We start from the raw sequence: 15,140 nt of genomic DNA on the forward strand, positions 1-15,140 counted from the left end.
AACTTGAAATCTGGAAAAATTTATCTTGGGCACCTGCTGAATTCAAACCAAATGCATCAGCTTTGAGCTACAGTCCCTATGCAGGCCCACCACTTATTTAGGGGAACCTCCCTCACCCCTTGACATGTAGCAACAAACCTACCGTGTATGAGGCTATTCGCTGGTGACACCAACGTGTCCCATAAACACACGTTTCTGCAGGACACAAAACATACAGAGGTTATTCACCAAGTTGCAGTGCCGGTGCAAACTTTTCTGCTGTTTCAGCTTTGCCCAATATGACCCCCCCGCCTCTTTCGGTCTTGGTCACGGGGCCTCCTGCAGACGCCTGCTCCACGAAGAGGCTGCCCATCATCTGCCAGGGCAAGGGCCTTCTTGGTGGCGGCCCCTCCTCTCTGGAACCAGCTCCCCGAGCAGATTCGCGCCCTCCAGGTTCTATTAAAGTGCCGTATGGCAAGTAAGGCTGCCTTGTTTTGTGCAGCATTTAATTAACCAACAGCTGTCTGTCTGTCCAGATTTGTTCCACAGATGATGACTGGCTGAGTTTTAATTAGAATCTGCTTTATTGTATTTATTTGTATTTATCGGCTTTATTATCTATTTTAAGTTTTAGCATTATGTGGCGTATGTTGTGGGAAACCTCCCCCCCCCCCCAGGCCTCTGTTTGGAAAAGGATGGGGCGAATTAAATAAATAAATAAATAAATATCAGTATTCTTGGAGCTTGGGGGGGGGGCAACAGTGGGAGGGTTCCTGAGTTCTGGCCCCGCTGGTGGACCTCCTGATGGCACCTGGGTTTTGGCCACTGTGTGACACAGAGTGTTGGACTGGATGGGCCACTGGCCTGATCCAACAGTGGCTTCTCTTATGTTCTTAAATAAACAAGCAGACATACCTGTTGTCACTAGACTGCCCAGACGTCGCCACCAGACTCGAAGAGGTAATGAATGCAAAGTCACTTGTGGTTTTGCTGTGGCACTGCCAGCTCTGCCAAGACAAGACAGACGGGTATCAGCTGCACGGGATGGACCATTGGCAATCTGAACCGTTCTAGGCTGAGTGCTTCTTCAACCAGGCAGCTGATCTAAAAACATCCTGGGAAGAATCCCCAGCATGTCAGCTCTGAATTACAGGACATGAAGAAGGAAAGGATTTATGCTTTCATAAGTCACTCACTGAGCTGCAAGCGTGTGACAGGAAGGTTCATGGCCTCTGAGTCACATGACAGGAAGAAGGGATGGGGTCATGACTCTGCTGACGTCAAGGCTAGAAGCGTGGGCAGGAACAGGAAGCACAAGCCGAGCACCGGGAAGCACATCATTGTAGGTAACAAGCCCAGTGTCAGAACCACGGAGGACTCTTCTCTACCACTGAGTGACACGGCCTCGCCACCCTCCTTGGCAGTCATACGCAGACCGACTGGAGGCACGGAGTCCTGGCTTTCCACACATGCCCACTCGCAGCAGGTTCTTCCCAAAAGCAGCAATAGAATATTCTGGCTCTTTGGGGGCCTCTATTTACAGGTTGCCAGTCTGATGGTCTTGACAGAGATCCTCTGGCCGAGAGTGAAAAGGGACCGGGAGATGTTAAGGAGGCCCCGAGCTTAGTTCGCTCTATTATTAACATTTCCATCAGTAGCCGCACCTTCATGCTGCTGTTCCTCTCCCCCATGGGTCTACGTGGAGTAGAGCAAAGCCGGGCCTACTGTGAGGCGGCCACAGCAAAAGAGTGAACCGGAGGCAGCAACCCTGCCAGGGGGGTGGGCAGGCCACTGGCTCCTGCTCTTTGACCTTCCTCTGAGAAGCAACCTTCTCGCGAGCGTAGCAAGGGGAGGCTCTGCCGGAGAAGCTGCCTGCGGAATGCAGACGCGGCAGCTCTGAGGCTCTCCTGAAGCCGAAAACGCGGCTGCCAGGAGACGGGGAGGACAAAGCGAGGGTGGGGATACCTCGCCTGGGCCCTGGCTGAGGCCCCCCCCCCCCCCCCCCCGCCCCAGTCTCCTCTCCAGGACACCCAAGAGGATCACCACGAAAGAGAGGGACACTCTGAGGTCCTCTTCAGCTGCCTAAAACTTGGAGAAATAAGAGACACACAGAAATGATTGTTTTCGAAAAAAGAGAGTCGCTCTAACTGCTTACCAGATAAGGTTTCGGATTAGTTGCCGTTTGGTTTACTTGCCATATGCTTAAGAATCCTTCTCCGTCCGCCACGCCACACTGCAGAGAGAGAGAGATTTGGGGGGGTGTGTGAGTATTTTGTGTATATGTGTGTGTGCCAGGAAGTCATGGTTGACTTCTGGTGATCCCTAGAGGGGCTTGGACATTTCAGAGAGGTGGCTTTCTATTGCCTGCCTCTGCGTCCTGGCCCCGGTATCCCTTGGAGGTCTCCCGTCCAAGTAGATTTGACTTGTTCTGTTGACAATATTCATGGCTTTATGAAAACATGGACACACACGCCCGGGATCCAGTAGAAACATAGCAGCATATTTTGAGCCTGAATGTTAATTGAGATCAGCGTCCTATCTGAATTTAATATTCTTAAGACTTGTTGTCTAACATTTATGAAACTGAGAGCTTTGGCACCACTATAATATCTCCTGAAGAAGATTCATTTTTTGAAACGTTATGTAATCCGGAGACGACGTTGTGTATCATGTTGTAGTGCTTTAGATTGCAATACATAAACAGCATTCTTTATAAGTCTTATGACTGTTTGATTGTGGGTCAGACTATCACGACTGTTGGCTTTATACTTGTTTAACTTTATGAAAACATGGCCATACTTCCCAATGACCGAGTTGTTAAAGAACATATCTGGTACTCTTGGTGACGTATTTTTTTAATATCGTAGCTTTTAAGCATTTATAAATGAGAACATTCTTCAGAAACCTGGACTTGTTTAAAGTCTTGTCACCCTGAGGGCAAACTGAGCGAGGGTGGCCAGCTCTGGGGTTGGGGAATACCTGGAGATTTGGGGAGCGGCGCCTGAGGAGGGCGGTGCTTGGGGGAGAGGAGGGACTTCAGCGGGTCACAGGGCCGGTCGCGTCCACCCTCCAAAGTTCTCCAGGAGAACTGAGCTGCACTGTCTGGAAATCAGTTGCAAGAGCAGGAGATCTCCAGGCCTTGCCTGGAGATTGGCAACCCTACATTCAGCCACTGCGCCTTGCTGTGCCACTGCTTGCCAAGCCCCTGTGGCCTGCCCGCGTGAGCCTGGTTGGGACCCAGTGGGCCCGCAACTAGTGTTCCCTCTAAGCTGAGTTAGTGTGAGCGAGCTCACAGTTTTTTAGCCTCCGGCTCACACATTTTTTGTCTTCGCTCAGGAAGGATGGCTCCGGAGCAAACTAATCTACGCAGCAGCCAAATCGCTCGCTCATGACTTTAGTGCCAGTAGCTCACAAGGTAGAATTGTTGCTCACAAGACTCCACAGCTGAGAGTGGCGACACGGATTTCAGAGTCCGTGCCCACTGCCCTCTGCGCTGCCAATGGCCGGGAGGAAGCAAAGTCCTCTCTGCCCTCCTCACTGTGCCACACCAGGCATGGGTGGCTGGGGGGCAGGGCGGAGAGACCAAAGCAAATAAATCAACAGGCATGATAGTAACTTCCATGTAACTACCAAGGGTTCAAGAAAATGCACTCCGTGTTTGAACCAAGAGTGAGTGCGTAGAGGAACACACAAAGTGGCCTTCTACCGAGTCAGACCTTTGGTCTTCCAAGGTCAGTCTTGTCAACACCGACGGGCTCTCCAGGATCTTTCATACCACCTGCTATCCTAATCCTTTTAGGCAGAGATGCTGCAATTTGATGGCAATTTTGGAGGAGGAGGAGGAGGAGAAGAGGAGATTGGATTTCTACCCTGCCCGTCACTCGAAGTCTCAGAGTGGCTGACAATCTCCTTCCCTTCCCCTCCCCACAACAGACACCCTGTGAGGTAGGCGGGGCTGAGAGAACTGCTCTTGAGAGAACAGCTCTGCGATCACCCAGGGTCACCCAGCTGGCTGCATACGGAGGAGCGGGGAACCAAACCCGGTTCTCCCAGATTAGAGTCCGCCACTCTTAACCACTACACCAAACTGGAAAAATATCAAGCACCAGCCTTGAACCCATGGACCTGTAGTACTGGTCCACCTTTGCTCCTGACTCCAAGTCAGGGGTCGTTTCGTAGAAAAAGAGCTAGGGGAACTCCTTAGCATAACTCAGTAGCATATGCCACACCCCCTGACATCACCGGAAGTGTGTCATAAGGCCACACACCCCGCCCCCAACGGTCCCGACCACCACCGCCGGCCTTGCAGCTCCACTGCCGAGCCCCATGAGGGGCCGGCGGTGGACCTGCAAGGCCGGTGGAAGTGCAAGGAAGCCCCGCGAAGGCCCTCCCTGGCCCCAGGCAGGCAGGGGTGGGGAGAGGCAGGGAGGAAGCAACTTACCCTCCCTCTTCTCCTGCCTACTCCTGGCTGAATGAGGGCCGGACCAAGTGATTTCCCCAGGGTTCCCAGGAAGAGAAAGTCCTTCCCAGCATTTGTTACGTGAGATCTTGTAAGCAGAGATGCTGGGAATCGAACCTGGGACCTGCAGCACACAAAGCAGGAATATGGAGTCACAACCCCCTTTTCCAATGAGTCTTGCTCCAAAAGGCAGGCCTGATGTGGAAGCTCTCAGGGGCTGAAGAATCCCACCCACCCGCTTAGCATCGGTTCTTAGATCCAACGGCAGCCCCCCCACTAAGCACACCCCCTGTCTCTCCAGCAACCAGAACTCCGCAAGCCGGTTTCTTAACCGGCATTATCCGAGCTACGGTTCCTTCCACTTCACACCTTCCTCTTCTTCCACAGTGTGCCAAGAGAAGACTAAGAACTTCCCGAATGGGCTCATATGGAGCTTGGTAGGAGCCGGCCTTCCCGTTGAGAGGCATTATGGAGTATTTATAGCCTCCTGCCCGGACAGGAGAGACCGGCGTTCTTGGCTGTCCAACGTTTTATAATGAGCTGTTCTTAAAAAAGAGCAAAAAGTGCTCCAGAACTTAGGGAAAGATTGTCTAAAAGCTTTCAAAATGGCACCAAAGGGTAAGGGGATGATTCAACAGAAACACAGGCAAATGTCGGACAGGGGCTCTGGCTCAGTGGCAGAGCTCAGCATGCAGGAAGTCCCAGGTTCAATCCCTGGCATCTCTGGCTAAAAGGTGATGGGAAAACCTCTGCCTGAGACCCTGGAGAGCCGCTGCCAGTCTGAGCGGACAACACTGACCTTGAGGGAACAGTGGTCTGCTTCAGTATAAGGCAGCTTCATGCATAAAAGCAGATTCTTCTCTTCGGGTTCTAGTGTTCAACCCCACAGTATTTCCCAAGCAGCACTAGCAATTCATCTGTGCAGGGACGTAAGTCCATGCCGAGTGAAGAAGACCGGCACCTCCAGTTAAAGGGACCAGGCAGGAGGTGATGGGAAAGGCCTCTGCCTGAGGCCCTGGGGAGCTGCTGCCAGTCTGAGTGGGCGATACTGACCTTGATGGACTGAGGGTCTGCCTTCCTATGAGGTGGCTTCATTTAGGGAGGAGTCAAAGAAGCTCAGTGGCAGAGCCTCTGGTTGGCATGCAGAAGGTCCCAGGTTCAATTCCAGCAGGTGACGTGAAAGACCTCTGCCTGTGAGCCTGGAGAGCCACTGCCAGTCAGAGTAGGCAATACAGTTCGATTCAAATCCAGTAGCAGCTTGGCGTCAGAAACTTGTATCTGATGAAGGGAGCGTCGGCTCTTGAAAGCTCGTACCCCAAAAATCGTGTTGGTTTCTAAGGTGCTACGGGACTCAAATCCAGATGTCTACACAAACTCTCTCAATTTGCAGCGGTGGTCTAAGCTGTGGAGTCTTATGAGCAAAAATTCTACTTTGTGAGCTACTGGCATTAAAGTTGTGAGCAAGTGATTTGGCTGCTGCACACATTAGTTTGCTGTGGAGCCATCCTTCCTGAGCTAAGACAAAAATGTGTGAGCCGGAGGCTAAAAAATGGTGCGCTAGCTCACACTAACTCAGCTTAGAGGGAACAGTGGCGGTGGTAATACATTCCTCCCTCCCGCTCCCTTACTTTCTTTTGCCTCTGTTCCCTCTAGAGGTGAGCTGCTATATTCTAGAAACTGCAAACATTTCCATTTTAATGGGCCCAGGGACCAAGCGTCCACCGAACCATTAAACGCTTATTGAGAAGTGCGGTGAGAGCGCTGACCTTATTCCCCTGAGAATTGAAATACATTCGAGTGACTCTCGCGTTGCCTGCTTGCCGGAAGCACACCAGTTGCTGTGGCCTCGTCCATTCGAACATTCGCACGCTCCCGTCCTGGGCTCCCGTAAGATCTGGGGAACAGAACCCGGGGCCAAGTCATCATACAGCTAACTCAGAAGGAAACAACAGCAGAATTTAGTGTTGTGTCCTCACCCCCCCCCCCCGCCGTTTGGTTTGCTTCACTTACAATATTGATGGACCGGATGCGAAGTCATCCTTTTCACGTTATTCAAGTTCCGTTTGATCAACTTCATGCAAAAGAAATGTTGTGTGAGGTTTATGGTCCCCTTTCTCCACATGTGGCACAAGAACATGGTAAATCACTTAAGTTTATGGCCGAGAGAAAGGACTGCATGTGAATATATATGCACAACTATCCCCTTTCACAATTTAAGTTTAAGGCTGCAATCCTATATAATCTTATTAGGATTTTCGACTGCATGGGTGGGGGGGGGGTTCCTATTTTTGGATGGTCATGCAAAAAAACCTGAACACTAAAAACTCCCCGTAAGCAAAAGTAAAAAGCCTTCTTCTGGCTGCACTAATTTTTATACTTGTGGGTAATTTTATTTTTGCCTTAAAACAATGGAGCACTCACAAATGGGATTGGTCCTTGCTTTATGACATTGGGTATTGCTGAACTGGATAAGCTCACTGGAAAGGTATATGTTAGATGAGGAAGAAATTCTCTGGTCTTGTTTGCACAGAAATGGAATTAACTGGAATACTCACCCTAATTTTATTAGATCACTTTGGACTAGGGTTTTTTTTTTATAATATAAAAATAAGCTAATAGCATTTCTTGCTTTCCCCCCCTCTGGGATTTCACATTGTTCTTTTATTGATTGATGTGTCAAAATTTAAAAAGCGATTCTCCTAACATCTGCAGCTGTGCAAGTGGCACAAGCTCACGACCAACTGCAGGACTCTACCACTTCTGCCCACTACCTGTGAATCAATGCAGGACTGGATATCATTTTGAAAGGAAGGGGAGCACACATATACTAGCTGCCCCAGTAAACCGTACAGGACTATTACATGATCAAGACACAGTTCCCAGAAGGAGGGAATTGCTTTGGCATTTCTTGCCATCTAGTGGCCAACCAAAAAGCCTTGTGGTTTTTACAGAAACAATGAAAGAACACAAGACATGTCGATTATGCTATCAATTGCTACGGCAACACACAAGGACAAAAGTACATACTATGCCTGCTCCGGTGCTGGTCTGCCCACTGCCTAACCACGGCATAGACGCAGTCGAAACAGAAGGTGGCGGTTGCATCTGAGCCATGCCAAAAGACGCCGTGCTCTGAGTGAGTGTCGTGGTGGAGCCACGGAAGTCGACGTCATCCGAACTGGAAAAGGCAATAAAGAGAACGTTCGACTTCTCTGTTCCTGGTAATTGGTGGTGGAAAATACCGTCAAGTCACAGATGTCTTCAATTCAATTCAAATACCTTTTATTGGCATACAATATTAGAAGCATTTACCAATAATACAATCCTAAAGAAATTATAAAATAGATAGTCGTGGCTATGTCAGGCCTAACTCAAGTTGTCACAAGCTAGATTTGACCATACAGAAGATGCCTGAATCATAAAATAAATTGGCATTCTAAACGTTTAAACTTAAGTTTTTAGACTTAGAAATTAAGAATCATTAATATGATCAGGGTCACTCTTCCGTTTTATAAAACCATGGAGAAACTTAGCGGTCAGTTCAATGATCTCCGGATCTCGTGAAGCAAGGAGAAATTGTGCCTTGATTCTATCCGATTGGCCTGCTACCAACCTAAGGGAGGCTTCTATAAATTCCACTCGAATGTCATTTAACAATTTACAGTGTAAGCACAGGTGTCTTAAGGTGACCCCATTTGGTCTTCAAGGCGAGAGACGGTCAGAGGTGGTTTGCCATCGCCTGCCACTGCATCCTGATCCTGGTATTCCTTGGTGGTCCCCCTTCCAAATACTAGCCAGGGCTGACCCTGCTGAGCTTCCAAGATCTGATGAGATCAGGCTCGCCTGGGCTACCCAGGGTCAGGGTGTCCTGGTAATTAGGTCCTCGTTTATTTGTTCAGCTCCAGCTACATGCAAAGCAAGGACAAAGTAGGCTCTTCCCTTGAGGAGTTTCTGCCTGAAAAGGAGGCAGCATAAGCCCTGTTCGGTAGTTACAATTTTCGCAACCTAGCCAAACGCAGGGGGACGTCATGGTTGGTGCAATCTTCTCTATATGTGTGGTTACCATTTTGGTTGAACGGGACAATGTGTGCTTTCTCCCAGCTTTGGCACAGGCAAATGCATATCCTCAAAAATCTGGGTTCCTGAATGTATGTTCCAAAGCTGGCAATTATACACCTTGCCTGGTTTGATCGAAGTGGTGACTGTGTGTATTGAGAGGACTGTGCATGCCATGATTTCCTCATACATAGGGTCAGATCACCAAAACTGTAATGACTGAACAGGGCTGTAGGGAAGAGAGAAAGAGGGAAGGATGGATGGCCTTGGTCAGCTGTCACCAGGGGAAGGGCCTCCTCATTTGTGGCCCCCTACCCTGTGGCTCAAGTGGTTAAGACGCTGAGCTGCAGGCTGTGGAAGGTCGGTAGTTCAGCAGTTCGAGACCCAGGTGCCGCACGACGGAGTGAGCTCCCGTCTCTAATTCCAGCTCCTGCCAACCTAGCAGTTCGAAAGCAAGAAATTGCAAGTAGATAAATAGGGACCACTTCGGTGGGAAGGTCACAGCGTTCCGTGCACCTTGGTGTTTAGTCATGCCGGCCACATGACCACGGAAACGTCTTCGGACAGCGCTGGCTCTTCGGCTTTGAAATGGAGATGAGCACCGCAACCCTGGAGTCGGATTCGACTGGCTTTCGAGCAAGGGAACCTTTACCTTTTTACCCTGTGGAATGCACTCTCGGATGACAACTGTGCCCTGCCAGACTTGTTTAGTTTCCACAGGACATGCAAAGCTGTGGAAGGTTGTTTAGGTTGGCCTTTGGAGGGTAAATAACCACATAGTAGTACGGTGATAGCCACGTATTTTAATGTTAATATTTTATATTTGCTATTTGTTTTTATGTTGTTTTTACCTTATTGTTTTAGTGTTGTAAGCTGCCACTTTGGGTGGATGGAGACTTAAAAAAAAATCTAATAAATAAATGAACAGCAGAATAAATAAGTAGACAGCAGAAAAGTAGGCATACCCTTCCAGAAACTTATGTCGAATCCCTCAGCCTTTCCCGGAGACCAAGAAGCCCTATGAGGAAAGGCTGAGGGACTTGGGAATGTCCAGTCTGGAGAAGAGGAGGCTGAGGGGGGACAGGATTGCTTTCTTCAAGCATTTGAAGGGCTGTCACTTAGAGGAGGGCAGGGAGCTGTTCCTCTTGGCGGCAGAGGACAGGACTTGCAAACTTGGGTTTAAATTAAGGGTGGGAAAGTACTGGCTGGATCTTAGGGAAAAAAATTTTATACAGTAGGAGTAGCTCAGCAGTGGAATGGGCTGCCTCGGGAGGTGGTGAGCTCCCCCTCGCTGGCCGTCTTCAAGCAGCGGCTGGACAAACACCTGTCAGGGATGCTTCAGGTGGTTCCTGCATTGAGCAGGGGGGTTGGACCAGATGGCCTGCATGGCCCCTTCCAACTCAGTGTTTCTATGAGTAAGGAAGGAGGAGGAAGGAGCTACGCCAAAGCCTTCACAGAAAGGGTGAAGGAGAGTTCTTAAGGGCAGGGAAGAGATCCTGAAGACATTACAGGACGCATTTCCATAAGGGGTGGGCAAGGGAGAAAAGGCAGAGTCACCTGAGGGAACACTGGAGAAGTTCTCTCTTCACACCCTCAGTTGGGGTGATAATTCTGACAAAATGAACCTTTTTGTTTTCAAGAGGGTTGATCTGACAGGCGGTGGCGGTGTGTGGCTGCACAACATCAAGAAGCCAGACGTCATCAGCCAGCCGACAAGATGCCGTAGGAACACGACTGACCCAGCCCGCAGATGAAGCCCGGCTAGCTGCAATGTGTGTGTAATTAATGCTGTATGTTTGTCTTCCCTATCTCCGCAAATATTGTTAGTCCAACTGTCTCAAGAGTAACTGTAAATCGCTCTGAGCCAGCAGGTATGTGGGAAAGAGCGATCAATAAATCGAAAGCATCATCATTATTATTATTATTATTATTATATCTGAGGTGCTCAAACGACGGCCCTGGTCCTTCTCTGTGTCACCTTCCCCCCCCCCGGGCAGGAAAAGTGTGATGTCACGCATCTTCTTCAGATTCATATATACCCTGTCCTGTTATGAAGGGTTGGGATGCATAATGTGAAAGCATAAAGGCTTCACTGCACAGAAGAGTAATTCCCCACATTAAAATACCACTGAGATTTCATATTTCTCAGCAAAAGGGAATTCCGTGACTGGAACAAGGATGGATGAATCAGAAGAACTAAAAGATGGGGGGGGGATGCTTAGTTGTTTCCAAGAGCCTAAAGAAAGATTTATTTATTTATAAAATCTGGCTATGACTCAGAGAGGAAAAAAACCCAAAACTCCACAAGAGGGAATTTGGACACGGAGAAGAAGAAAACGGGATCACATCCAGAAATTATGTTACAGATTTGTACTTAAAAGTATTTGTAACTTTCCACTTAAATACGGCTGCTGGGTAAGAACAGCCAACCTTTTGGATTCACGGTCATATTCCTCCCCGATCCATATGTATGACTGAGCAGCCAACAAGGCCGACACATCCAGCTCCTGAACGTCGTGAGTAGAAGCTAAAACGATCTCGTTGACGTTGGCCTGAGTGGGAGAAACACAAAAGCAAGAGTGGAAATGAAGGCCCCTTCGGCCAGCGCGATAAGCGTCAACAAGCACTACCAGAACGCTGCTCCGGCCACTACTACCCTGAAGGCTGAGAAGGAGGGGAAGAGGCTGGGTTTGCCAGCAGCATCTGGACGGGAGGAGGGCCGCATCAGTGCGTGTCGGTGTGTACAGGTGCCCTGCATCAGAGGCAAGCAGGTGAGGGGGATCTAAAGAGCCGGAGGCTACTCTTGCCTTTTCATCTTGATGAGCCACAGCAAGAAAAGAAGCTGCAGCTGCACACAGGGACCATGGGGCCTCAGTATGTGTCCAGTCAAAGGGGGGTGGCAATTGGTTGCCTCAGCGCAGGCCTGTAGCTAAGGTGGGGCTTTTGGAGGCTCCGCCCCCTTTCTTAAAGGCACAGCCCCACAAGAATCTCTCCTGTAAATACTTTTTTCAATCATTTAAAACATTTTTGAAAAGGCGTGTGCTCCTTTAAGCAGAGTGGGGTGCTGTAGTTGACTAATTCCCACACTGAGCAAGGGGGTTGGAGTGGAGGGAGTGGGTGACCTCTAGGATCCCTTCTAACTCTGTGTCAAGACACTGGTCTCCTTGAAGAGCGTTTTTCTGCCTGCGTGTTGGCTTTCTTGACTATAGAAGTCATCACCCCCACCTGCCGGCTTGTTCTCGGAATTGTTGCTTAGGCTGGCAGAAGTGATTAACTTGCAGCAGCTGAGAACTGTCATCTAAAGTGGTTGGCAGCTTGCAGTTTAGAGATCTATCCCGGTCGCAGCTTTCTATTGGCTAAATGGCTTTTCTTTCTGCACTGAGAACTTCCGTCCCACCAGAAAAAATTTTGTCCCACAAGCCACAAAATCCTGGCTACGGGCCTGCCTCAGCGCCCACCGGACCAGGGGTGGGTGTGAGACAAAGGCCGGGAGCAGTCCCGTTGGGCAGAAAGACTCTTACCTTATTGATGGCAAACGCCATGATCATATCCGACTCCTTGTGTATAATTTTTGCTTTCCCCCCTGGGTAGCCGAGTTCTGCCTCCACCTACAAAATATCACGAGAACGCCACGATTTAAAACGGGAGCCTGGGAAAGCTTTGCGGTTGCACGCACAGACGATGGGAAACACAAGAAGCAAGCATGCACGAGAAACTTAAGCAGCGATGGCATTCTTGGAAAAGAGATGATGTGCAGTTAGGGTTGCCAAACCTCCAGGTGGCGCCTGGGCATCTCCCGGAATTACAACTCATCATCGGGTGAAGGAGATGGATTCCTCTGGAGAAAATGGCTGCTCTGGAGGATGGAATCTTGGCATCACATCCTTGCTGGGAGCTCCCCCTTCCCCAAACCCCACCCTCTCCAGGGCTCCATCCGCAAATCTCTGGAATTTCCTGACCCAGAGCTGGCAACCCCTTTGTGGAGGGCTTCTTGCATCTCCTCCTGGGTTTCCCAGAAACCACAGAGGTTCACTTCTCACGCCCAGCTCGCAAACTGCTGTCACATTCTAGTGCTCTGAAGCGGACTGCGTGGCTCTGGTTATTGAATTGTCTGTTCACAAATTCGGCATCAGCCAGAAATGTGACAAAGGCCACAGATCTTCTTGTCGGTGACTGAGAGAGAGAAAGGAATAGAGAGAGAGAGAGAGACCCGCAGAAGTGCTCAGGAGGCAAAAACGCTACCTTGTTTTTCTCATCTTCTGCTATGCTGTTTTGTGTGACCTGCTCCTCGCGGCCTTCTACAGACTACACAAACGCCACACGACCACAAACACAAAACACGACACATGCACAAACAAATATATAAAAGGAAAAAAATGAATGAAAAATGTTCCGAAATGAGCGTTTTACAAAGGCCACCCAGTTAGGTCCACTAACGACAAATGCACAGTGGTTCTTTTTTCCCCCCTTTGTCTATTCAACAACAAGGGCTTCCACAGAAGCATTTGGAATGCAATGCCTCCCGGAGGGACACAAAAAGGTACAGCATAGCAAATGAACTGCGGAAAAACACTAACACAAACTTCACACTAGTAGGAAGGGGGTTTTTTTAGCTGCTAAACAGCCGGCTCATAGTCTCCGCAGTGGGAGAGAAGCAGAAGACAGAATGGAGTGGGACAGAACAGGGGAGGGGGCTTGCAGGGTTGATTCCAGACTAAATTTTCTGTTAATGGAGTGGAACGTTCCCTTACGCTCCCCTCCAACTCACTGCAGCCCATAGATCTCTGCACGATCGGCGACAGGGGATCCTGGAGAAAAATATATGGGGGTCTACAAATGGAGGAAGGAATCAGTGGAAGATACCAATTTAGTCTGGATCCAAATGCTCCCTCTAAGCTGTGAAGCCTTGTGAGCAAAAATTCTACTTCGTGAGCTCCTGGCATTAAAGGTGTGAGCGAGGGATTTGGCTGCTGCATAAATTAGTTTGCTCTGGAGCCATCCTTCCTGAGCGAAGACAAAAAGGTGTGAGCCGGAGACTAAAAAACTGTGAGCTAGCTCACACTAACTCAGCTTAGAGGGAACACTACGTTTTGCCAGCTTTGCACATGTGCAACTGGCCAGATGTTCAAGCTGTGCATGGAGAGAGCATTGTGTTTGCACCAGAGACCCTGTGTGCATTACTTGAAAACACCAAGCCAATCCATAACATCAGTCGATAACATTACCTTGCCCATGTTTATGCACACATACAAGTGTTCTAAAGCTCATTTATGCTTGCCTAAGAAAAATCACGTCTGCAACACAAGCACACGGCCATGCTAAAATGGAATAAGCCACCCGCACGAAAAAGCATCACAGTTTTTAAAAAGGGCAGTGCTGGAAGAACACTGCTCGGACATCTGTCAATTCTGTTTGCCGTGGCTTCCATGTACCTCGCTTTGCTTCCTTTTCTTGGCAAAGGTGTACCGGATAAAGGTGTCCTGTAGTAATTCTTGTTTCACCAGAAAATGCCATAGTCTCTTAGCCGGCAGCGCAGAATAATCTTTTGATCTGTAAGGAGGGGGAAAGGAGGGCACTGGTGGAGAATTCTTCTGTGTAATTTAAAAAATATATATATAAGGGGAAAAGAATTTGACGGAATTTTAAACAGAGCTGAATGGAACGTTGAAAGATGTCCAAGTAAGTCTGGTCCTGTAAGTTATTTGCAAAACTTATATGTTCACAAATTATTAAAGCCTGCTGTGGGGTCTAAAATTGTACTGAACTCGACAGGCAATCCTGAAGTAGGACTACAGAGAGATGCCATCAAATAATGAATTCTTTTTTCCATGAAAGGGCAATGCTCATTGAACAAAAGAAAACTGCTGAAAAGAAATGAAGCAAACACGGACTGTACATAAAATCTGCATCACGTGGCTTCACAGAAACTGAAAATTAAGAGTAACACAATTTCTATTTTTTTGATGTTTCATTAAAATAGTAGATGTAAGTTAGTTAGCTGTTGTATATAACACCGTTTCCAAAAGGGATGTGTTTTTTCAACTGGACATCTGAAAAAATGAATTGTTGAAAAGGAAAAACAAAGTACTGTGGTAATTAGGGACTTGTAAAACTACAGCAACTCTGTTCATTGTAGTCTTGAAAGTCTACATCTGCTGTTAAAAATGTCAAAGTTAAGAAACCAGTGGGAAACAGTTCCATCTCCCAGAAACAGTTGCTCATCTAAAAGTCTTCATTGCCCAGCAAAGGAACTTCAAAGGGAGACTCCAATGTGGAAGTGCTGAATTAGAGTTCATTACAAAGTTGAAAATACCAGCTCCCCCAAAGGATCTGGGATTTCTTAGCCGTGACAGGTGCTAGTCAGTTTAGCAAAACTAGACAGATGATATTAACACCAGTTACTGCTATTGTGAACTGTCTCTGTACTTCCCTGGAGCACATGTTAATCTATATATCTAATTCCAAAGATGCCCCCTGGTGTGCGGATACCTAAATCCGTGCATTGGGGGCACCTAGGGAGGAGGGAGATTTTTGTGCACACTTCGGACGGTCCCCAGGTGTGCACAAAAATCTTAAAACCTGAAAAAAATATTGGGCGGATAGTTAAATCCTCACTATGCAGCTGGGGGGGGGGGAGGCAGCGAAG

General features: G+C 48.5%; 1 protein-coding gene across 3 annotated transcripts in view; it reads right to left on the reverse strand.

The window, feature by feature from the left end:
* DMXL2 (Dmx like 2) overlaps positions 1-15,140 on the reverse strand; it is a 107,144-nt gene that overhangs the window by 7,867 nt on the left and 84,137 nt on the right. For all 3 annotated transcript variants that reach the window (XM_015425487.1, XM_015425486.1, XM_015425485.1), the window contains 9 exons: positions 13,927-14,044; positions 12,016-12,102; positions 10,925-11,046; positions 7,466-7,616; positions 6,449-6,509; positions 6,205-6,332; positions 2,135-2,212; positions 895-986; positions 143-195 (listed from right to left, as the gene is read on the reverse strand). In XM_015425487.1, coding sequence (XP_015280973.1) covers positions 143-195; positions 895-986; positions 2,135-2,212; positions 6,205-6,332; positions 6,449-6,509; positions 7,466-7,616; positions 10,925-11,046; positions 12,016-12,102; positions 13,927-14,044 — 890 coding nt within the window. The remainder of the gene's footprint in view (positions 1-142; positions 196-894; positions 987-2,134; positions 2,213-6,204; positions 6,333-6,448; positions 6,510-7,465; positions 7,617-10,924; positions 11,047-12,015; positions 12,103-13,926; positions 14,045-15,140) is intronic.

The sequence above is a fragment of the Gekko japonicus genome, unplaced genomic scaffold (genome assembly GCF_001447785.1).
Source record: "Gekko japonicus isolate JY-2015 unplaced genomic scaffold, Gekko_japonicus_V1.1 scaffold462, whole genome shotgun sequence".
Classification (NCBI taxonomy): Eukaryota; Metazoa; Chordata; class Lepidosauria; order Squamata; family Gekkonidae; genus Gekko; species Gekko japonicus.